General features: G+C 44.4%; 1 protein-coding gene and 1 non-coding gene across 8 annotated transcripts in view; one reads left to right on the top strand and one right to left on the bottom strand.

The window, feature by feature from the left end:
- Positions 1-23,620, bottom strand: part of DHX8 (DEAH-box helicase 8) — a 43,792-nt gene extending 20,172 nt beyond the window's left edge. For 3 of the 7 annotated variants that reach the window (XM_063656394.1, XM_054457771.2, XM_054457767.2), the window contains exons 1-12: positions 23,343-23,620; positions 18,027-18,112; positions 17,091-17,163; positions 16,307-16,392; positions 15,251-15,360; positions 14,502-14,855; positions 13,953-14,097; positions 13,656-13,859; positions 11,257-11,344; positions 7,648-7,745; positions 6,507-6,654; positions 1,769-1,950 (exon numbers count right to left, since the gene is read on the bottom strand). In XM_063656394.1, coding sequence (XP_063512464.1) covers positions 1,769-1,950; positions 6,507-6,654; positions 7,648-7,745; positions 11,257-11,344; positions 13,656-13,859; positions 13,953-14,097; positions 14,502-14,855; positions 15,251-15,360; positions 16,307-16,392; positions 17,091-17,163; positions 18,027-18,112; positions 23,343-23,490 — 1,722 coding nt within the window. In that variant the 5' untranslated portion in view covers positions 23,491-23,620. Of the gene's footprint in view, positions 1-1,768; positions 1,951-6,506; positions 6,655-7,647; positions 7,746-11,256; positions 11,345-13,655; positions 13,860-13,952; positions 14,098-14,501; positions 14,862-15,250; positions 15,361-16,306; positions 16,393-17,090; positions 17,164-18,026; positions 18,113-23,342 lie in introns of all 7 variants that reach the window. The other 4 variants (XM_054457766.2, XM_054457770.2, XM_063656393.1 and 1 more) reach the window with 4 other exon arrangements.
- Positions 21,074-21,134, top strand: LOC129018481 (U7 small nuclear RNA). Its single transcript, XR_008495303.1, has one exon. It is a non-coding gene; the product is annotated as a U7 small nuclear RNA (small nuclear RNA).
- Positions 23,621-24,785: the final 1,165 nt, after the last annotated feature.

Below are 24,785 nucleotides of genomic sequence, written 5' to 3'. Positions count from 1 at the left end.
CACGCTGGAGTGCAGTGGCATGATCTCAGTTCATTGCAACCTCCACCTCCCGGATTCAAGCGATTCTCTTGTTTCAGCCTCCCAAGTAGCTGGGACTGCAAGTGCCCACCAGCACGCCCGGCTAATTTTTGTACTTTTAGTAGAGACAGGGTTTCACCATGTTGGCCAGGCTGGTCTCGAACTCCTGACCTCAGGTGATCCGCCTGCCTTGGCCTCCCAAAGTATTGGGATTACAGGCGTGAGCCACTGTGCCTGGCTTGGCTTTTTTTTTTTTTTTTTAAGAAGGCCAGGCGCAGTGGCTCGTGCCTGTAATCCTAGCACTTTGGGAGGCCAAGGAGGGAGGACTGCTTGAGTCCAGGAGTTCAAGACCAGCCTGGACAATATAGTGAGACCTCATCTCTACAAAAAATACAAAAAACTAGCTGAGCATGATGGTGCATGCGTTGTAGTCCCATCTACTTGGGTGTCTGAGGTGGGAAGATCACTTGAGCCCAGGAGGTAGAGGTTGCAGTGAGCTGAGATCATGCCACTGTACTCCAGCCTGCACAAAGCAAGACTCTGTCACACACACATACACACACACACACACACACAAATCTCTGAGATGTATCATTAAGTGGAAAAAGATGTAGAACAGTGTATATAAAATCACTGTCACCTGTAAACACATACAGTACTCATATAAAATGTGTGTGCATGTGTGTGCATATATTTGTACTTGCTTGTATACATATAAGATATTGTTGAAAGGATTCACCGGAAACTAGTAAACCTGATTACCTCAAGGAAGACTCGGTGGTCTTAAAATCAGAACTCCAGAATATAGAGTATCGAAGCACTCTATGAGTTTCCCATATGAGTTTATTGACTGAGTATCCTCATTTTTAATTACTGAACAGAGCTGTTGGTCCATGCAACACAATACTCTGCCCACTTGGAACTGTTCTAGGGGCCCCAGGAAAAAGAAAATATACAGACACATACATAAGTATGTGTGTCTGTACACGCACACACAATCATTCGTGATATGGGGTCTCACTCGGTCGCCCAGGCTGGAGTGCAGTGGTGTGATTGCAGTTCACTGCAGCCTCGACCTCTCAGGCTCAAGAAACCCTCTTATCTCAGCCTCCCGAATAGCTGGGACTACAGGCATGGACCACCACACCCAGGTAATTTTTTTTTTTTTTAGACGGAGTCTCTCTCTGTAGACAGGCTGGAGTGCAGTGGCGTGATCTTGACTCACTGCAACCTCCGACTCCCTGATTCAAGCGATTCTCTTGCCTCAGCCTCCAGAGTAGCTGGGATTATAGGCATGCGCCACCATGCCCAGCTAATTTTTTGTATTTTTAGTAGAGACGGGGTTTCACCGTGTTGGCCAGGATGGTCTCGAACTCCTGAACTTGTGATCCACCCACCTTTGCCTCCCAAAGTGCCGGATTACAGGTGTGAGCCACCACGCCCCACCAAATTTTTTATTTTTTGTAGAGACAAGATTCCCTATGTCACCCCAGGCTGGTTTCAAACTCCTAGGCTCAAGTGATCCTCCTGCCTTGGCCTCCGATGTGCTGGGATTATAGGCATGCGCTACCGCGCCCAGCCCCATTTTAAAAAAAAGTATTTAGAAAGTCTTCTCCTTCTTTCTTAACCCTTTTGGATGAGCCACTTCAAGTAGGCACATACTTGTCCCGTTAGTTTCAATTTAAAAATATCGCCCCTCTTTTAGACAATAACCCTACTCCCCACCAATACATCATAAAAGTCTTCTCACCTGGACCAACTGCTCCTTCAGTTTGTAGATGGGCAGGCTCTCCCTCTGCTCAAGGATTGACATCTGGGTCTTTTTTCCGTAAGAGGCTTTGTTGCCCCCAAAGGCATGCTTCTTCCACTCAGGAATATCATTGGGCATCATCCCAATACCCCTCATGTTGGCAGCAATCTGTCTGCCTTCCGCTGGAAAGGAAAACAGGCAACTTAGTATTGTCCTCAAGCTACCTCAAGATGTACCAGGAAAAAAATAAAATGGCACGTGGGCACTGCACATGCAGCATCTCAATTCAGCGACCCGTGATCAAAAGTACTCAAAGAAACAAATTAATGTGAAGAAAAGAATATAGAAGGGGCAGCAGCGAATGGGAAAGAGACTGTAACAAGTGGTGCTACACACCTGTGATGTCAGAAAAAAGGTTAGTTGAGAGAAGTGAAAACCTGATTGTTTGACACTGTAATTTTTTTTTTTAGGTAGGGTCTTACTCTGTCATCCAAGTGGGAGTGCAGTGGTGCAATCCTGGCTCACTGCAGCCCCGACCTCCTGGGCTCAAGCGAGAACAGGTCACTCTATGTTGCCAGGCTGGTCTCGAACTCCTGGGCTAAAGCAATCCACCCATCTCACCCTCCCAAAGTAATGGAATTACAGGTGTGGCCACCATGCACAGCACTCCCCTTTTTAAATAACTGCTATATCGAGATGTAATTCACAAACCATGTCACACTTTTTAAATTTAATTTTATTTTTTTGAGACAGGATCTTGCTCTGTTTCCCAGGCTGGAGTGCAGTGACGCAATCACGGCTCACTGCAGCCTCAAATTCCTGGGCTCAAGGAACCGTCTCTCCTTGGCCTCCCAAGGTGCTGGGATTACAGGTATGAGCCACCAAGCCAGGCCTCTGTGTCACTCTTTTTGAGTGTTTAACTCAGTGTTTTACCGTATATTCATTAAGTTGTGCAACTATCCCCACTATTTAATTTTAGTGTATTTTCATCATCCCAAAAAGAAACCCTGTACCCATTAGCAGTTACTCCCCATTCCTCCCTTTTCCTTTCCCTTGGCAACCATTAGTCTACTTTCTATGTCTATGGGTCCTATTCTGCATATTTCATACAATATGTGGTCTGTTGTGCCTGGCTTCTCTCAGATTAATTTTTTTTTTTTTTTTTGAGACAGGGTCTGGCTCTGATGCCCAGCAGGCTGGAGTGCAGTGGCGAGATCTCAGCTCAGCAACCTCCACCTCCTGGGCTCAAGCAATCCTCCCATGTTAGCCTCCTGAGTAGCTGGGATTACAGGTGCATGTGATCACACCTGGCTAAACGTTTTTTTTTTTTTTTAGACGGAGTTTTGCAATTGTTGCCCAGGCTGGACTGCAATGGCGTGATCTCAGCTCACTGCAACCTCCGCCTCCCAGGTTCAAGTGATTCTCTTGCCTCAGCCTCCCTAGCAGCTGGGATTACAGGTGCGTGCCACCACATCTGTTAATTTTTCTATTTTTAGCACAGATGGGGTTTCACTATGTTGGCTAGGCTGGTCTCAAACTCCTGACCTCAGGTGATCCAACTGCCTCAGCCTCCCAAACTGCTGGGATTACAGGCATGAGCCACCATGCCCGGACTAATTTTTGTATTTTTTTCAGAGACAGGGTTTCACCACATTGCCCAGCTTGGTTTCAAATTCCCCAACTCAAGCGATCTGTCTGCCTCAGCCTTCCAAAGTGCTGGGATTACAGGTGTGAGCCACCTTGCCCAGACCTAGCTTATATTTTCAAGATTCATCTTGGAATTGTGGCTTGAGGAGCAAAAAAAAAAATGAGCAGAATTTTAGTGGCTCTCTAGCATATGCAAACATTTTACAAATTTGATGCCAAAAGCTGGCTATGAAAAAATACTTATGCCTACTAACCAAATAAGTGAGCTTTGGCAGAGGCCAAAGGTGGGTCATGAGAACATTTCACTAAAGGGTAAAAGGGAATGAATGGGTTTATTCTGAGGAAATGGAAGATGATATTGTTAAACAATGAACGAATATGTCCAACCTTCTACTGTAAATCTAATATTTTGGTTTTTATTTTTGTCGTTTTTAAAATAGAGACAAGGGCCAGGCATGGTGGCTCACCAGTAATCCTAGCACTTTGGGAGGCCAAGGGGGGCAAGATCATTTGAGGTCAGAAGTTCGAGACCAGCCTGACTAACATGGTGAAACCCTGTCTCTACCAAAAATACAAAATAATTACTCGGGTGTGGTGGCGGGCACCTGTAGTCCCAGCTACTTGGGAGGCTGAGGCAGGAGAATCGCTTGAACCCGTGAGGCAGAGGCTGCAGTGAGCCAAGATTGCACCACTGCACTCCAGCTGGGGCAACATAGTGAGACTCCATCTCAAAAATTAAACTAAACTAAACTAACAAAACAAAACAAAACAAAATAAAATAAAATAAAATAGAGATAAGGTCTTACTATGTTGCCCAGACTGGTCTTGAACTCCTGGCCTCAAGCAATTTTCCTGCCTCAGCCTCCCAAAGTGTTGGGATTACAGGTGTGAGCCATCATGCCGAACCTAATCTAATATTTGAATCTCTATTACATGCAGCCAAACTGATATCTAAATTAACACAATTCCCAAACTTCTGTCTCCAGCCCAGACCTCTCTTCTGAGCTCTTATACTCAATTCTACACTGGATACCTCAACCTAAGATGTCCTCTAGTTGCCTTGGATACAAGTCCAAAACAGAATTCACCATCTTTCCCCACAAACCCATTTCTCCTCCAGTGTTCCCATCATTCATCCTAGTGCTCATACCAGAAACCTGGAAGTCATCTTTGACCATTCCTGTTGCCCCACATTCAATAAATTACTTTTCTCAAGTACATCCCTCCTCTTTGACACCTCCATGTTCAAGCCACCATCCTCTCTCTTCTGAATTATTATAAAAGCTTCCTAAATCATCACATGTGCCCCATCCAACTCATTCTGCAGGGCACCCTGAATCATCCTTTGGAAATGCAACTCTGGTCATGCCATGTGCCAGCTGCAAACTTTCAACATCTGGCTGGGCATGGTAGCTCACACTTGTAATCCCAGCACTTTGGGAGGCCGAGATGGGGGGGATCACCTGAGGTCGTGAGTTCAAGACCAGCCTGACCAACATGGAGGACCCTCGTCTCTACTAAAAATACAAAAAATTAGCTAGGCGTGGAAGCGCATGCCTGTAATCCCAGCTACTTGGGAGGCTGAGGCAGGAGAATCACTTGAATCAGGGAGGTGGAGGTTGCCGTGAGTCGAGATCATGGCGTTGCACTCCAGCCTAGGCAACAAGAGCAAAACTCCGTCTCAGAAACAAAAACAACAACAACAAAAGAACTTTTCAACATCTCCCAGTGCTATTAGAATTGAGCCCAGCTTCCTAATGCCACCTACAAAGCCCTGGCCTGATGTTCTTATCTCATCCCCTACCACTGCCCATTGCTCTCTCTATTCCATCCACACAGGCCTTCTTTCAGTTCCTTCTTTCCCACCCCACAAACCCAACACGGGCTACTCCTCAGGCTGGAACATACTCCCCAACCTCCATCATATCTCCACTTGACAGACTGAGTCCAATTTACCCTTTGGGTCTCAATTTCCCCAGGGAAGTGACCCACCACAGTCAATTACACTGCCTGTACTTCTTCACATGGCACTGATCATAATTTAATTATTTGGTAATTATTTAATTAATATCCATTTCCCCGACTAAGCTGTAGTGCATAAAAGCAGGGATCACATCTGTTTAATTCACATCTATATCCCCAGTTGCCAAACACAAATTAAATTAATAAGTATTTGTTATGACTATATCTAGCAGCTAATATTTACTGCACAGAGAATTATATGAAAAAGGAAGTTTCAAAGCTGTATTATCTTTAGAATAAAAATTTTTTTTTTTTTTGAGACGGAGTCTCACTCTGCAGCCAGGCTGGAGTGCAGTGGCACGATCTTGGCTCACTGCAACCTCCGCCTCCAGGGTTCAAGCGATTCCCCTGCCTCAGTCTCCCGAGTAGCTGGGACTACAGGCGTGCACCACCATGCCCGGCTAATTTTTTGTATTTTTAGTAGAGACGGGGTTTCACCATGTTGGCCAGGATGGTCTCGATCTCCTGACCTTGTGATCCGCCCGCCTCAGCCTCCCAAAGTGCTGGGATTACAGCATGAGACACCGCGCCCGGCTAGAATAACATTTTTAAAGTGATTCAGAAGAAAAACTCAGTCTAACAATTTGACCATGGCTATTAAAACATCTTTGGTTTTAAACATGTGTTTAAGAAAAAACCAAACATGCTCTAACTGAAGTGAAACACCAAGGGTAAATTTTTTTTTTCCAGACAGTGTCATTCTATCACCTAGGCTGGAGTACACTTGCCTGATCTCAGCTCACTGCAACTTCCACCTCCTGGGTTCAAGCGATTCTCCTGCCTCAGCCTCCCGAGTAGCTGGGGTTACAGGTGTGTGCCACCATGCCTGGCTAACTTTTGTATTTTTTTAGTAGAGACTTGGTTTCACCATGTTGGCCAGGTTGGTCTCGAACTCCTGACCCCAGGTGATCCACCTGCCTTGGCCTCCCAAAGTGCTGGGATTACAGGCGTGAGCCACTGCCCCTGGCCCAAGGGTAAATTTTTAGTGTGTGCTGGGAGTGACCCCTCCCTGTGTTGTGAAAGGCTCAGATTTTTAAACAAGGTCCATACACCCCTCCAAGGGTCCTACCATCAGGGAGAGGGTCAACCCAGTGTTTGTTAAGTCCCATGGGAATAGAATCCATCTCAGCTTCCCGCTGGGCCTGTTTGAGTTCCCGCCTTTCTTTGGCCAAGGCACTCTGCATCATTGCTGCTTGGGAGAGCGAGCCATCTGGGTTCTGGTGCAACAGAAGAAAAAACAACATGGATTAAATGTCCAGGAAATAATAGGTAGAAGTTAAGCTCCTGTAATCTAAAACATAAGACCACATCTGGAATAAAGTTCTTATCAGTGTAACAGACTATATGAAAGAAATGGATAAACCGTAGCTATTCAGATAAAATGAACAAGGACAATGGTAAATCACTGAAGGAATTGGATGTTTAGTTTGAAGATGAGAACCCCAAAAGAGATAGGAATGATGTGCTACCTTTAAATGTATGAAGGACATAAGAAAGGTATAAGAATTTTTCTGTATGACCCCGGGAACCAAAATCAAGACCATTGTGGACACTTCAGTGAGTGAGGTTTCAGGTATGCCTAAAGAAGAACTGACGATCACATCCATCTCATGATGAAATGTACCTCCTTAAGGGCTGGTGAATTCCCTGTCACTAACAATGTCATGCAGCTATGAGATGAACATATGAGAAGAACACTGCAGAAGAATGATATGCGTGGATTATAAGCATTTCATATGTGCTGGGCTGGGAGACCTTTAATATACCCTTTTCCATACCTAAAATGTTTATTGTTCTATGAATTCTGGTTTGGATTCCCCTCACAGCTCTGCCCTCTCCAACACCCAGTGCTACAGCTTTCTATGGTGGCCAGCCCCAAGTGCTCAAGTAAATCCTTCAAAATTGCCTTTGAATCTGCAAGATTCAAGCCCTAAGGAATCCAGGCAAAGGCAATGATGGTAGATTAAGCATTCCTATCTATCTCTGCTACCACCCAAAATACACAAAAGGAGCACAAAAGAATTCAACAGTCAAAAGCAATAAAGCCAACCCAACCTCCATTTAAAACAAAACTATTATAGACCCTGGCTAACAGCCAATAATACTTTCTATGGCCCAAGTTCTACTTATGCAGATCTAATAACCTGACCCATTACTTTAGAAAAAGAAGTCCACTTGACATTTCCAGTTAAAGGTCCAGTAATTCTCACCTTGACGATTTTAATGGGGCTCATGTCCATGCTTTGCTTAGTGTGCCCTCTCAGGAATGGAGGCTCTTCCTCAACCAATTCAATCTCAAGGTCCTCATCTAAAAGTCCCCCCAAAAGAAGAATTAGCCATAAACAAGAGAAAATAACAATTTTCACCAAAACAATTAATTTCCATAGGCATCAACAATCTTTATCAAAAACAGCTTCCCCTGGCGGGGCATGGTGGCACATGCCTGTAATCTCAGCACTTTGGCAGGCCGAGGCAGGAGGATCACTTGAGGTCAAGAGTTTGAGATCAGACTGGTCAACATAGTGAAACCCCATCTCTATTAAAAATTCAAAAATTATCCCGGCTTGGTGGTGGGCACCTGTAGTCCCAGCTACTCAAGAGGCTGAGACAGAACAGCTTGCACCCAGGAGGCAGAGGTTGCAGTGAGCTAAGATCAAGCCATTGCACTCCAGCCTGGGCGACAGAGTGAGACTCTGTCTTAAAAAAAAAAAAAAAAAAAAAAGGCCGGGTGCAGTGGCTCTCACCTGTAATCCCAGCACTTTGGGAGGCTAAGGCGGGTGGATCGCCTGAGGTCAAGAGTTCCAGACCAGCCTGGTCAACATGGTGAAACCCCATCTCTACTAAAAATACAAAAAAATTAGCTGGGCTTGGTGGTGCAGACCTGTAATCCCAGCTACTTGGGAGGCTGAGGCAGGAGGATCGCTTGAACCCAGGAGGCGGAGGTTTCAGTGAGCCAAGACCGCGCCACTGCACTCCAGCCTGGGCAACAAGAACGAAACCCCGTCTCAAAAAACAACAACAACAACAACAAAAAAAACCTTCCCAGGTCAAAGGACAGCAGTGCAAGTAAAACTCTAACCCAGGTGACTATTCTCGCTATCACCAGCCATTTCTAGAGCATTTGTGCTCCAGCCCAAGAACTGATAAGAACTACTTTGAAAAGAAGTTAAGCCTGTGAGAAAATGCTCTCCTGACATTCTAAATGGTACTAGGGCATTTGCCATCCAACTTCATTGTGGAATAATTCTTAACCCATAATAAATTTGTAAAAAATTAGTTCGACAATTGAATAATACTAAGCGGAACTTGCTTACACTTGTGGCAGAAGTATAAACGGTACAGAAACCAACAGAAAACAATTTGGAACTGCCCAGCAAAGTCAAACACACACATTTCTTACTACCCAGTAATTTTTGTTTTTTTAAGACAGGGTCTTGCTCTGTTGCCCAGGCTACAGCACAGTGGCATGACGACGGCTCACTGCACCCTCGACCTCCCAGGCTCAAGCAATTCCCCCACTTCAGCCTCCCCAGTGGCTGGGAGTACAGGCACACATCACTACACCTGGCTAATTTTTTTTTGTTGTAAAGACAGGGCCTAGCTATGTTGCCAGGGCTGGTCTCAAACTCCTAGGCTCATGCAATTCTACCATCTCAGCCAGCCTCCCAAAGTGCTGGGATTACAGGGCTGAGCCATGACACTTGGCCTACCCAGTAATTCTATGCATTTAGGGAAAAAAGAACGTTTTGCACATAAGCACTAAGAGACAATATAGCAATTTCAAAATACTATTATTCACAAAGATTAACCAAAAACCAAGAAACAACTCATATGTCCATCAAAAGTAAAATGGATAAATTATAGACAATTTATATATAAACACTCTATAGCAATGAAAATGAGTGAAATACCAATATAAATATCAACATAAATATCAAAAATATGTAAGTCAAAAAAAAAAAAGAAAAATGAGTTAAGTTCAAAAATAGACAACACAATATAATGTTTAGGGATAGATATGTAGATGGTAAAACTAAAGAAAAGCAAAGGAGTAATTAACACAAACGTGGGATGGTGGTTACTCCTAGGAGGAAGAAAGAAGATCTAAGCAGAGGGGAGCACGTAGGGGCTTCAGAGGTGCTTGTAAAATTCTACTTCTTAAGCTGGGTGGTGAGTACGTAGGTGCTCACTTACTACTACAATATAAGTTACAGAATTCTATTATAAGATTTCATAATTTCAAAAAAGTCATTATGGGCTGAGTTAAAAGTTGTTTCCAGGGGAACTCAGAGGTAATCTAGGTGGATCCAGGTTTTCAGAATTACTAAGAATATGAGATCAAATTTACTCCCAAAAATACAATTATAACTTTTTATATCCTGAGAGCTTTTTTTTTTTTGATAGAGTCTCACTCTGTCACTCAGGCTGGAGTACAGTGGCGCGATCTCGGCTCACGGCAACCTCCGTCTCCCGGGTTCAAGCAATCCTCCTGTCTCAGACTCCCGAGTAGCTGGGACAATAGGCGTGTGCCACCACACCCAGCTAATCTTTGTATTTTTTTAGTAGAGACAGGGTTTCACCATGTTGGCCAGGCTGGTTTCAAACTCCTAACCTCAGGTGATCTGCTGTGTTGTGGGAAGTCAGGGACCCCAGTTGCGGGAAGTCAGGGACCCCAAACAGAGAGACCAGCTGAAGCCATGGCAGAAGAACGTGGATTGTGAAGATTTTATGGACATTTATTAGTTCCCCAAATTAATACTTTTGTAATTTCTTATGCCTGTCTTTACTGCAGTCTCTAAACATAAACTGTAAAGATTTCATGGACACTTATCACTTCCCCAATCAATACCCTTGTGATTTCCTATGCCTGTCTTTACTTTAATCTCTTAATCCTGTCAGCCGAGAAGGATGTATATCATCTCAGGACCCTGTAATAATTGCGTTAACTACAAAAATTGTACAACATGTGTGTTTGAGCAATATGAAATGTGGGCACCCTGAAAAAGGAACAGGAAAAAAGAACCTTAAACTCTCAGAGTTTAAGGTTATCTCTCTTATTCCCTGAACAATTGCTGTTATCCTGTTCTTTTTTCAGAGGTTTAATTACAGAGGTTTCATGTAGGAAACCCAGTTTTTTTCTCCTCTGACCCACGATGTCGGGAGCTCAAATGTCATATATCCCATTTTTCAGGGTGCCCACATTTCATATTGCTCAAACACACATGCTGTACAATTTTTGTAGTTAAGGCAATTATTACAGGGTCCTGAGACGATATACGTCCTTCTCGGCTGACAGGATTAAGAGATTAAAGTAAAGACAGGCATAGGAAATCACAAGGGTATTGACTGGGGAAGTGATAAGTGTCCATGAAATCTTTACAATTTATGTTTAGAGACTGCATTAAAGACAGGCATAAGAAATTACAAAAGTATTAATTTGGGGAACTAATAAATGTCCATAAAATCTTCACAATCCACGTTCTTCTGCCATGGCTTCAGCTGGTCTCTCTGTTCGGGGTCCCTGACTTCCTGCAACACTGCTGGCCTCGGCCTCCCAAAGTGCTGGGATTACAGGCGTGAGCCACCACACCTGGCCCTGAGAGCTTATTATAAGCAACGAGTATAGTAATAATGCATAAGCACTTGTCAGAAAAGTGAATTTCTTGCTTCCATCATGGTGAGATCCTTTTTTTTTGAGAGATGAGTAGTGAGATCCAAAGAACAAATGATTAATAGCCACTGGGTTAAACTACAAGCAAATCACCCAATTCAGTGGCTCAACTTGCCAATCATCCTTCTTGATCCAACTGACTAGTTACCTTCTTCATCATCCACCTTAGGGAGAATGCCAGTCTCTTCATCAAAGTCTGGAAATTCTTCTTTGGAAAGGACATTGGCAGCAATCATCTAGCCAAAGAAGAGAAGACAGCATTTGTAACCTGCTAAGATCAAAACTTTTTTTTGTTGTTTTTTGGTTTTGTTTTGTTTTTTTGAGACAGGACCTTGCTCTGTCACCCAGGCTGAAGTGCAGTGACCTGATCAAAGCTCACTGCAACCTCAAACTCCTGGGCTCAACCAATCCTCCTACCTCAGCCTCCTGAATAGCTGACACTACTGGCGCACACCATAATATCTGGCTAATTTTTAAATTTTTTCTAGAAACAGGGTCTCACTATTTGTCCAGGCTGGTCTCAAACTCCTGGCCTCAAGTAATCCTCCTGCCTTGGCCTCCCAAAGTGCTGAGATTACATGTGTCAGCGACATGCCCAGCCAAAACTCTTCTTTTCTAGGAGAGTTAATTACAGAGGTTTCATGTAGGAAACCCAGTTTTTTTCTCCTCTGACCCACGATGTCGGGAGCTCAAATGTCATATATCCCATTCCAGGGTTGCGGAGGCGGTTCTCCAACATGGTGCTATAAAGTATAAGCTCAAAAGTATCATCCCCAGGAAGAGTCATCTGCTCTTTCCCTTGTTTCCACAGCACTCTGGTACATTTATTGTATAATATGTAGGCTAGACATGGCAGCTCATGCCTGTCATCTCAACACTTTGGGAGGCTGAGACAAGAGAATCACTTGGAGCCCAGGAGTTTGAGACGAGCCCTGTTAACACGGCAAGACTGTCTCTATAAAAAATTAAAAAATTAGCCAGGCATGGTGGCATGTGCCTGGGGTCACAGCTAATTGGGAAGCTGAGGTGAGAGGATGGCTTGAGCCTGAAAGGTTGAGGCTGCAGTGAGCCATGGTCATGCCACTGCACTCTTGCCTGGGCGATAGTGCAGGTAAGAACTTGCCTCAAAAATAAAGTAAAAAATACGTAACCCCTCACAATTATTTGTTTAGATCTGTCTCCTCTGCTGGACTTTGAGTTCCTTAAGCATAGGAACCATGATATATTTGTGTTTATAGCCCTAGCTCTGCATGGTGCTTGACACACCACGGTTATGTTATTTAGTGAAGAAAGATGAAAACAATAGGCTGGGCACAGTGGCTCACGCCTGTAATCCCAGCACTTTGGGAGGCCGAGGTGGGAGAATCACCTGAGGCCAGGAGTTCAAGACCAGCCCGGCCAACATGGTGAAACCCCGTCTCTACTAAAAATTCAAAAAAAATTAGCCGGGTGTGGTGTAGGGCGCCTGTAATCCCAGCTACTCCGGAGGCTGAGGCACGACAATCACTTGAACCCGGGAGGCAGAGGTTGCAGTGAGCTGAGATTGCACCACTGTACTCCAGCCTGGGTGACAGAGTGAGACTCCGTCTCAATAAAAAAAAAAAAAAGAAAAGAAAACAAAACAAAATAATGAAGACTTACATAGCAATTACCATATGCTAAGCACTAACCTGAGAGTTTCACTAATTTTTTTTTTTTTTTTTGAGACAGAGTCTTGTTCTGTCGCCCAGGCTGGAGTGCAGTGGCGTGATCTCAGCTCACTGTAACCTCTGCCTCCCGGGTTCAAGCGATTCTCCTGCCTCAGCGTCCTGAGTAGCTGGGATTATAGGTGCACACCATGACGCCCGTCTAATCTTTTGTATTTTTAGTGGAGATGGGGTTTCACCATACTGGTCAGGCTGGTCTCGAACTCCTGAGCTCGTGATCCGCCAGCCTCAGCTTCCCAAAGTGCTGGGATTACAGGCGTGAGCCATCACGCCCAGCGACTTTCACCTTTATTAACTCATTTAATCCTCACACCACCACCACTGGTCCTGTTTTATAGATAAGGGTACTGAGGCATGAGGTAGAGTAGCTTAGCTAAGGATTACACGGCTAATAAGTGGCTGACATGGTTTGGCTGTGTCCCCACCCAAATCTCATCTTGAATTTCCACGTGTGTGGGAGGGACCCAGTGGAAGGTAACTGAATCATGGAGGCAGCTCTTTCCCACGCTGTTGTCATGATAGTAAGTCTCATGAAATCTGATGGTTTTAAAAAGGGGCATTTCCCTGCACAAGCTCTCTTCTCTTGTCTACTGCCATGTGAGATGTGCCTTTCATCTTCCTCCATGATTGTGAGGCCTCCCCAACCAAGTGGAATTCTAAGTCCAATAAACCTCTTTCTTTAGTAAATTGCCCAGTCTCAGGTACGTCTTTATCAGCAGCGTGAAAACAGACTAATATAGTGGTCAAAAGTTATCCCAGGCCACTGTGCTCCAGGGCACACCCCTAAGCACCATGCTACATGCTGAATGACTATCTGGTCATGAAAACTAAAGGCCCCAACCTGTTTGATCTCCCACTTCTCTGGGTCAGAGATTCGGGTGAGGCGCTTGCGTTCCAGTGAGTCGTCCTCTACTTCAGGAGCACTGACAAGGGACAAGTGAGTGGGTCTATCAGGATTCCGCATTGAGGTCTCCTCATTGGTCTCCCCGACAAGATTTCGCCGTCTATTTGGGTTTAGATCTTCTCCAGTCTCTTGATCCACATCCTAAGGCACAAAAACAAGGGAGCTGTCTCACTTGCTGTCCTCTTCCATTCCCTTGGCCATCAGATGTAAGAACAGGCTGACCATCTCACCTACCTTCATGCTCAGGCTGGTCTTGGTCCCAGTGAAGGACAGCACTTTGACTTTGACCCTCTGGCCTTTGCTCACCACATCAGCTACATTGGCCACACGACCCTCCCGCCGGAGCTCAGAGATGTGCACCAGGCCTTCCCACCGCTTCCTGAGGGAGAGCCAGACACATCTGGAACATGCCAAAAAATATTTTTCCCCCAACCAATTTCTACCCTTACTGAAACTAACGAAAGAAAATGGTCTTAAACTCAAGAGAAAAGTACCATGAAGGTGGTCAAACAATAAAATAATATTATCACTCTCCTCATGGGGAGACATGGGGTGGGGAAGCAAATTCTATCTGTCCCAACAAGCAAAGGACAGATCTCCTGAAGACAGAGAAAGGAATAAATGGCTCTGTAACATTTCAAAAGAGTCAATTTCTAAGAACCATGTATGGCTGATTTGACTAAAGTGTCATTAATCAAAGTAACTTTTTAGAATGTGAAAATCCTCAATGATAAAAGAAATTCTGCCCATCACTGGTGTGAACAGAAGAGCACCAGTCATTACCTTAGTCCTTCCAGCTGCACAAAGCAACCAAACTGCATGATGCTGGTAACTTTGCCATTATAAATGTCACCAATGGTGGGCTCTTCTGGAGGAGGGCGGTCCACATGCTTATCCCGCCATCTATCCAGATTCCGCTCTCCATATTTGTCCCGGTCCTTCCGGTCTTTGGGGGGACTCTGACTCCTGCTCCTGGACCGATATCTAGACTTCACTTTATTCCTCTCCCGGGTCCTGGAACGTGATCGAGAGCGAGATCGGTGTCTCCGCTTGTGGTCTCTATCTCGGTTTCGTTCCCTATCTCTGTCTCGATCTCGGTTTCGATCTCGGCTTCGACTCCGCTTCTTCTTCTTTGTCCTGTCCCTAACAAATCAATAAGCACCTGTTTAAAAAAGAAACCAATCTGATTTCATCTTTGCATCCCCAAGCACCCAGTACAGTGCCATGCACATGGTAGGTGCCCACTAGGTTTTGAACTGAATTAGAGTTTCAATAACTACGACATCCGTATAAGCCAATAAAGAATCGAGCCACAAACATGTTCAGCCTCTTTCAACCCTGATTTCTATATTCTGAACATCCTAGCATTTGCTACATACACTTAAGCAGGAAGCAATGAAAACAGATCCAACAATATGATATATGACCAGTCCAGATTTTGTAAACTTGCCCAAAATTTTGCTTGGCTGGTCCATAATATTCAACTGTCACAGTACCCTAAACTTCCAAAGGACAGGACACTAAGGACAAACCGGTGTTCAGCATCTCTTTGCTTCTCCTGGCCTGCTGCGCTGGGCATTAAAGCTTCCAGTTCTTTCAGGACATCCACAGCAACTTTCACATCATCTTCATCCAACATGGTCTGCAGAGGTAGAGGCCAGCAAAGTTAGGCAAAAAAACTACTCAAGAATCTGTATGTACCTCAGGTACATCTATAAATCACTAACCACTATGTGAGGGAAACAGAAGAGGGGCAGAGATTTTCAACTTGATTCAGGATAGATGCAGAAGAAATGGGAAAAAGGCTCTTGAGAATTACTGCTACATTTGACAAATCCCCTTTATCCTTAATAGAATTCTATGAAAGGCAGTTAGATATTAATCATCCCTGCCATGAAAGAATGCAAGTGATGATTATATAAATAGAAAACAGGTGTTAAAAATTTTAAAAAGCAACTCTCCCTCTGCACTGTTCCTCCCTCCCCCCACTCCAGCTTTATTTTTTTCCATAGCCCTTATTGCTATCTGCTATGTTACATAACTATTTGTTTGTTTATTGCCTATCTCCTCCCCATCAGAATGTTCACGTTTATTTCCTGCTCCCTACCCCAAAATTAGGATATAATCTCCAAAGGCTGAAACTCTTGTCTGTTCTGTTCACTGCTGTTACCCAGGTACTTAGAACAGTGTTTGGCATACAGTAAGTACTCAATAAATATTTATTAAAATGAGATTTAAAAATCAAAATGCTTTAAAAATTAGACCTTTAACAACTAACAGAGCAAAAAAAAAAAAAAAAAAAAAAAAAAAAATCTAATTTCATACATCAGGCATCTGTTCCAGAACCTTATTTCATATTCCTAATCACTACTTCCCCAAATTCCCAATCTCATTTCCCTTGGATATCATTCTCAGAACCCCTTAACATATTCAATACATAGTACATGCTCAGGGAGTGATCAAACACTTTCATTCTTAAAATAAGTTACAACAAAGGCAAACTTAAAATTAATAAAATTACTGTGAGACAAAGAAAAGGGGTTGGGAATATATATTTATAGTAGACATTCTTAAAATGGTATCAGTACCCGAACAGAAGGGTTGTCCGGTTGGCAAAGGACTGGGAAGAGTTCCTTCAGCTTTTCTTTTTCTGTTTTAGGTTTAACAACTGGATCTTGTTTCATTAAAGAGCATGAAAGGGTTAAAAAAAGATATATTTAATATTATTAATGATTAACAAAATAACTTCAACATTAGATTTGTATCAAACTGAAACAAAACATGGCATTTTGCTATATATTAATCATACCTGTTACTATAAATGTAATTTAATTTTCTAAATACATTGATCACAAACTATCTCAAAATGTAGCAGAAAGAGGAGTGTAGCAATACCCATTGGGTTATGTCTTATCTTTTTGATTTTGTCTTAAGTTGTTTGAAATTTTTTTTCCCCTTGAAACAGGGGAAAAAAACCTCTGTCACTCAGGCTGAAGTACATTGGTGCAACTATGGCTTACTGCAGCTTCACCCTTTTGGACTCAAGCAACACTCCTTCCCTAGCCTCCCAAGTAGCTGGAACTACAGAGGAACGCCATCATGCTTGGCTAATTTTTTAATTTTTTTGAAGAGACGAGGTCTCTCTATGTTGCCCAGGCTGGTCTAAAACTCCTGGGCTCAAGTGATCCTCCCACCTTGGCCTCCCAAAGTGCTAGGATTCCAGCAGTGAGCTGCTACGCCCAGCCCATCTGAAAAATCTTACTGGAATATTTCCTTGCTCAGCAACTGCTGAGAGGAAAACAAATGCAATTTACAGGATGTTCAAAACCTACACCATTCTAGAAGCTAAGCTCAGCTGGAAGCTCTGCTTACCTTTGCTAGTGGAAGGCTTCGCTGGAGGCCGCATGGTTTGTATGAGACGCAGCAAGTTACTAATAAGAGAATCCTTTGAAAAGAAACATGGAACGAAAATTGTCAGCTCCCGTATCAGTGCTTAAATACACTTAAAAGGCAAAGAATGTCCTGTAGGGAAGGGTGGTTACGCACTTGAATTTAGCTAATTGGAATAAATGAAACATAGTGTGTCAACCTGGTGTAGCATGAACCTAGTATAATAGCTTCAGAGAAAGCCGATATTTAGGACTCTTTGGGGAGAAAAGTTATTAGGCTCCCTGCAACCATTTTATTTCCCAAGGTTTAGAACTACCCCCAAAACTCGTTTCCAACTTCCTGACTCACAGAACAAGAATGTAAATACCTACAAAGACTTAATGATGAAAATCCTGCCCTGTTTTCCTAGAGAGGTATCACAGAAAATCTGGCTACATCATCATTACTTAATGGCATGAAAACATTACACACTTAATGGCTTATTTAATTGATATGTATAAAATTGGCTCCTTCCTATATCAAAATCCTATATTAAACCCTATCAAAATTTAAATTCAATAGTGACATTAAAACATAAATTATGTAATCCCAGCACTTTGGAAGGCCGAGGCGGGTGGATCACAAGGTCAGGAGATCGAGACCATCCTGGCTAACACGGTGAAACCCCGTCTCTACTAAAAATACAAAAAATTAGCCAGGCATGGTGGCAGGCACCTATAGTCTCAGCTACTCGGGAGGCTGAGGCAAGAGAATGGCATGAACCCAGGAGGCGGAGCTTGCAGTGAGCTGAGATGGCACCACTGTACTCCAGCCTGGGCAACAGAGCAAAACTCTGTCTCAAAAAAACAAAAACAAACAAACAAAAAACATAAATTAAAACATTAATATCTACAGATTGTCTTCTCCAGATATACATACCGTAAATTCTGCACCATTTTTGACAAGAGAAGCCTTAAAAGTATCAAAGGTGGTATTTTTCTCAGCAAGACTGATCACAAATTCAGCTGCAAATAAGAAACAGAATTCAGAAAAGAAGAGACATGAGCAAGAAATCAGTTTCAAGTATGGTGAAAACAAAACTAATTAGGTTATCCAACAGTAATAAAAAACAAAGACCACCATCTGATAAGGGTAAAGAGAGAAAATCTGGCCAGGTGCGGTGGCTCATGCCTGTAATCCTAACACTCTGGGAGGCCAAGGCAGGCGGATCACTTGAGGTCAGGAGTTCAAGATGAGCCTGGCTAACACAGTGAAACCCCATCTCTATTAAAAATACAAAAATTAGCTGGGTGTGGTGGCAGGCGCCTGTAATCCCAGCTACTTGGGAGGCTGAGGCAGGAGAATCACTTGAACCCAGGAGGCAGAGGTTGCAGTAAGCCGGGATTGAGCCACTGCACTCCAGCCTGGGCAAGAGAGTGAGACTCCGTCTAAAAAAACAAAAAAACAAGAAAACAAGAGAGAAAATCTAGACTGCTGAAATTATCCACACACATTCTAGTGAATTTATACAAATGAAAGGAAGATATTACTACAAAATGGCTCAATGTAGCCCTTGAGTGCATTTAAAACTAGGAAGACCTATTTGACCCACATCATGGTACCCTCTTCTCACAAAACTACTACCTGGGCACGCTGCCACCTAGACTAGACTGTAAAGGTGACAATAAAAAGCATGAGCCCATGCAGACACACAGAGGCACACAACAGAAGGATAGACCCAATCTGTATATGAGGGCCAGGCAGCTGCTGGGTGGTGCAATCTCCACATTGATGAAAGACTTACTTTTTTGCCAAATTTTTCTCCACAAACCTGCCTAGTTCTTTTTTTTTTTTTTTTTTTGACAGAGTCTGGCTGGAGTGCAGTGGTGCCATCAGCTCACTGCAACCTCCACCTCCTGGGTTCACGCCATTCTCCTGCCTCAGCCTCCCGAGTAGCTGGGACTACAGGCGCCCGCCACCACACCTGGCTAATTTTTTGTATTTTTAGTAGAGACAGGGTTTCACCATGTTAGCCAGGATGGTCTTGATCTCCTGACCTCGTGATCCGCCTGCCTCAGCCTCCCAAAGTGCTGGGATTACAGGCATAAGCCACTGTGCCTGGCATACCTGCCTAGTTCTTGAAACTTTCTTTTTTTTTTTTGAGGTGGAGTCTTGCTCTGTCACCTAGGATGGAGTGCAGTGGCATGATCTTGGCTCACCGCAACCTCTGCCTCCTGAGTTCAAGCGATTCTTCTGCCTCAGCCTCCCAAGTAGCTGGGGCTACAGGCGCGTGCCACCATGCCCGGCTAATTTTTATATTTTTAGTACAGACAGGATTTCACCATATTGGTCAGGCTGGTCTCGAACCTCTGACCTTGTGATTTGCCTGCTTCGGCCTCCCAAAGTTCTGGGATTACAGGCATGAGCCACTGCACCTGGCCTTTTTTTTTTTTTTTTTAAAGTCTCGCTCTGTCTCTCAGGCTGGAGTACAGTGGTACGATCTTGGCTCATTGCAACCTCCACCTCTCGGGTTCAAGCAATTCTCCTGTCTCTGCCTCCTAAGTAGCTGGGATTACAGGTGCCCTCCACCATGCCTGGCTAATTTTTGTAGTTTTAGTAGAGATGGGGTTTCGCCACATTGGCCAGGCTGGTCTTGAACTCCTGACCTCAGGTAATCCTCCTGCCTCAGCCTCCTGAAGTGCTGGGATTACAGGCATGAGCCACTGTGCCCAGCCTAGTTCTTGAAACTTCTAATATTAGAGCTATTTATTAATTAAGCGACTTTCAGACAGTGGCGCACGCCTGTAATCCCAGCACTTTGGGAGGTTGTGGTGGGCAGATTGCTTGAGCCCAGGAGTTAAAGACCAGCCTGGGCAACATGGCAAAACCCCATCTCTACAAAAAATACAAAAATCAGCCGGGGGTGGTGGTATGCATCTGTAGTCCTAGCTACTTGGGAGTAGACTGAGATAATAAGCCTCGTACTATGAGACCCACAAAAAAACTGTAATGCTTTCATTGGAATGCTAATCCTAGAAAAGTAAATGAATAAATAACATGAAAGATCTAGATGAGTAAGTCATAAAGTAGTACTACCATACAATTTCCATCCTGGAATGTGCCTTTATCTTTCTGATGAAGTGAAAGCCAAATGCCATCAGGCTACACGAACACATCTTATGCATAATAAGTTAGTAACGATAATGTCAATGGTTAATACTTTTTGAACATCACTATATGCCAGGCACTATGCTAAGTGCTTTTTATGGGTTACTTCATGATCCCCAAAACAACTCTCATAAGTAGGTGCTATTACTGTCATGTTTTACAATGAGGAAGCTGACGGTTTGAGACACTGACCTACCCAATAATAACTGCGGGGAACTAGGAATAAAACCCAGGCAATCTAACTTCAGAGCCTACACTCTTTCAAGAAATGTGGAGGGAGAACTAAGTCCCATGGTGCTAGGCATGTCATGCTCAAAAGAGCCCCTCCCAAAGCAGTCAGCAGCACATTCTCACTGCCAGCCATCATTAATCAGTTTTTTGTTTTGTTTTGTTTTGTTTTTGACACGGAGTCTTGCTCTGTCACTCAGGCTGGAGTGCAGTGGCACGATCCTCTCACTGCAACCTCCCCATCCCAGGTTCAAGCGATTCTCCTGACTCAGCCTCCCGAGTAGCTGGGATTACAGGTGTGTGCCACCACGCCCAGCTAATTTTTGTATTTTTAGTAGAGACAGGGTTTCACCATGTTGGTCAGGCTGGTCTCGAACTCCTGACCTCGTGATCCACCTGCCTCAGCCTCCCAAAGTGCTGGGATTACAGGTGTGAGCCACGGCGCCTGGTCCCATTAATCAGTATTTTAAATTTTCACAATTATACAGGGGAATCGTTAAATTAACTGAATCCATTATAAAAAATTAATTTATAGTTAAAAAAATTCATTGGTGAAAACAGTAAAAATAACACTAATTTAAATGATAATCCAGTATTACAGTTCTTTTAGAATTTGTCTAGCAGGTTTTCCAGTTTTCATCGGAAACTCTACTATCTCAACTGCCCCAAAAATTAAATACATAAATTAATAAGTCATCCATCAGAGTCAAAAGCAAAAGCATCAAGTCAGCAAACAAAACATAAAAGAAGCAAATATATGCCTTTCTGTTATTAAACCCAACTCTGCCAATTTAGTTTCAACAAAAGACACTGTCTATTGCATTAAACCAATATTAGTACTTTTTTTTTTTTTTTTTTAAATAAAAGTCTTGCTCTTTTCGTCCAGGCTGGAGTGCAGTGACATGATTTCAGCTCACTGAAACCTCCGTCTCCTGAGTTCAAGCAATTCTCCTGCCTCAGCCTCCCGCGTAGCTGGGATTACAGGCACCAGTCACCATGGCCAGCTAATTTTTGTATTTTTTTTTAGTAGAAATGGGGTTTTGCCATGTTGGCCAGGCTGGTCTCAAACTCCTGACCTCAGGGGATCGGCCTGTCTTAGCCTTCCAAAGTGCTTGGATTACAGGCGTGAGCCACCGCGCCCAGCCAATGTTAGTACTTTTAATGTTACTGGTTTTATAATTCTGTGTGTAACAGAAAAAGCATATTTGTAGTTTTTCTGCAAATTAATTGAGATCTTTAGCTATAAATAAACTAAAAGATTATGGAGTTTATACTTTGCTCTATTTTTGTACACAAATGAAGTTAACTTCAAAACAATTAAACACTGGGGGTTAATGTCAATAACTTTTTTGTTTCCTCTAAAAGGCCAAGGTATTAGGAGTTAAAATGAAAACAGAGAGAAAGGTAAGCTCCCTGAAAGCAGAAATCTGTCTTGTTCTCTGTGGTATGCCTACCCCCGCTCAATATTTGCTGAATAAAGGAAACATATCAACGAGAGAGCAAAACCGACGAAATTACCACCTCATTATCAACTAAAAGAGAAGAATCCTGCGGGAAAAATTATATAGGACAGACACATCTTGGCTGGGAGGCAAGAGAAAAAAGTAAACTAAAATATACTGGCTGCAGGGCATCTTCCTAAATGCTACATGGTGACCCTGTGAAGACATCGTCCCACTTCACAGATGAGAAAAACAGCTTCAGAGAAAGTATGAATCTTACCAAAGGTCACTCGTCTAACTTCCCTAACCCCTCCTGTCACCTGCCCCTTCCCTTCCATCCCTCCGGTTGATGACTTCATCTTCATTTAGGAAAGTGAAGAGTGGGCTGGAACTCTCTCACTCATCTTCCCACCACCAGTCTCTAAACTCACCTGAATCTGCAACTGTATTCTCTGTCCTCGCTCCTGTTACAACTGAAGAAGTCTTGCTGTACTTACCAAAGGTCAATCCCTCCATTGGTTGCCCTTGATCCCATCCATCCTCTTTACCTTCATAAAGGCTCTGTCTATGGCTTTAGCTTTAGGACCCTAGCCTTTTCTAATTCCTCAGTTTGGGCTCCCCAGATATACTTTGCCCCAAAACATCTAGTGACTGGTGTTTAAGACAGTACAGGACGCAATGGCTCACGCCTGTAATCCCAACACTTTGGGAGGCCGAGGGAAGAGGACTGCTTAAGCCCAGAAGTTCGAGACCAGCCTGGGCAATACAGTGAGACCCCTGTCTCTACAAAAAATTTAAAAACGAGTCGAGCTTGGCGGCGCCCGCCTGTAGTCCCATCTACTCGGGAGGCTGAGGTGGGAGGATTGCTTCAGCCCAGGAGGTGGAGGCTGCAGTGAGCCGAGATCGTGCCACTGCACTCCAGCCCGGGAAACAGAGCGAGGCCCTGCCTCAAAAAAGAGTACAGGATGAACGGTCAAAGAACACAGTTAAAAGCACAGACGCTAACTACTATGTCATAGAGTGGCGTGAAGACCAAATAAAACAATGTCAATAAAGAGCTGAGCATCGCATCTAGCACATAGTGAGCACCCAATAAACGTCAGCCATCATCGTCGTCATCGCAGCACCTGCTGCTGTTGTTGTTAAACATGTTTGAGGCTGAAAAAACAAACAAACAAACAAAAAAAAACAATCAAGCAGAGATGACCGCCCCGGGCTTCACTGACAGCTCCGGGAAAGTTTCTAAAGTTTCTCGAGGGCTCTCAAGCCGAGGCCACGGCAGCGGGTACCCTGGGCACGGGTGTCTGCGACACAGAGAGACAGATTCACACGAACATACTTTCGGTCCATCAACCACCTTTCTCCTTCCGCTTCCCTCAATCCCAAACTGAGGCCACAGGGACCTCCCCGGGCTCACCAAGGTCCTTGTCGTTGATCCCCAAGTGATTGTCCAGTTCAGTGCAAACCTTTGACACCAAAGACAGGTACTCGAGTTTGGCAAGTTCTTCCGCGGGGCCTGGCTCCGACCCGATAAAGGCTCCCGCCATGGCTACAGCCACAGCCATGGCTATAGCTTGCCCAGTACCTCCTTCCTCACAGCCTGCGCTCAGAGCTACTCCGGCCGGGTTCCAGCTTTCACTTCCGGGTCAGCGCGCGTACCCTGTGTTTACGGTAAATTGAAAATTTGAGGAACAAATCAAGTCGCAACTGGATGGATCATAGAGATCAAACAGGAAGTGCTTAAGGAAGGGACAACTAGAGTGGGTTACTCTGCACGCCGATTTGCGCCCTCTACAGGCGAAAAAAATCTCCGCCCGCCCTCAGGCCTGGAAACGTTCACTCAGCGCGCTCCCGCCCTGGGTCGGCAGAGGGCGACCCCGGCCTGCACAAGAGGCGCCGGGCGGCACCCGCAAAACAGCCTGCGCCTGCGCTTTAGAACACTTGAAAAAGGAATCTTAATACACGTCTGGAAAAAGACAAACTTGCTTTACTGTGGATCCGCAAATTCCCGGCCTCACTTCTTTGTGGTTCCTGTCGTCCGATCTCAAGTGACCCTTGACAAGCCAGTGGGCAGTAGATTGACTTCTCTTGTTTTACACACGAGGAAACTGGCACTTCCACTGCCAGTTGGGTGCTTGGGCAAATCAATCTCTGGGGCCTTAGTTTTCTCATCTGTAAACTAGAATAATGTTGCTCTACCCTAAATGGAATAACTGCAAGGAGTGTGACACAGAGTAGGCACACCGCAAATGGCAGTTACTGTTAATATCACAAAGCTAGGCCGGGTGCAGTGGCTCACGCCTGTAATGCCAGCACTTTGGGAGGCCGAGGCTGGTGGATCACTTGAGGTCAGGAGTTCCAGACCAGCCTGGCCAACGTGGCAAAACTCCATCTCTACTAAAAATAGAAAACTTAGCCGGGCGTGGTGGTGGTGGGCGCCTGTAGTCTCAGCTACTCGGGAGGCTGAGGCACGAGAATCGCTTGAACCCAGGAGGCAGAGGTTGGAGTGACCTGAGTTCGCACCACTGCACTCCAGCATGGGCAACAGAGTGAGACTCTGTCTCAAAAAAAAAGAAAAAAAAAAAATTAAAGGCTGAGATGATGGTCACAGTAGAGCTGGCCTCTGGTCTGTCAAGCACAGATCCCCTTAGTCTGGGAACCCACAGAGCCAGCTGCCTCCACTCTTGTGAAAACCTGCTTTTCAATCCCCAGTTTTCCTGTGTCCTCTCAGAACTTATTCCCCCAGAGGCCGGGTGCAGTGGCTCACTCCTGTAATCCCAGCACTTTGGGAGGCCGAGATGGATGGATCACTTGAGGTCAGGAGTTCAAGACCACTCTGGCCAACATGGTGAAACCTCGT

This window comes from Pongo pygmaeus, chromosome 19 (assembly GCF_028885625.2).
Source record: "Pongo pygmaeus isolate AG05252 chromosome 19, NHGRI_mPonPyg2-v2.0_pri, whole genome shotgun sequence".
NCBI lineage: Eukaryota > Metazoa > Chordata > Mammalia > Primates > Hominidae > Pongo > Pongo pygmaeus.
This window is presented reverse-complemented; position numbering and strand designations above follow the sequence as displayed.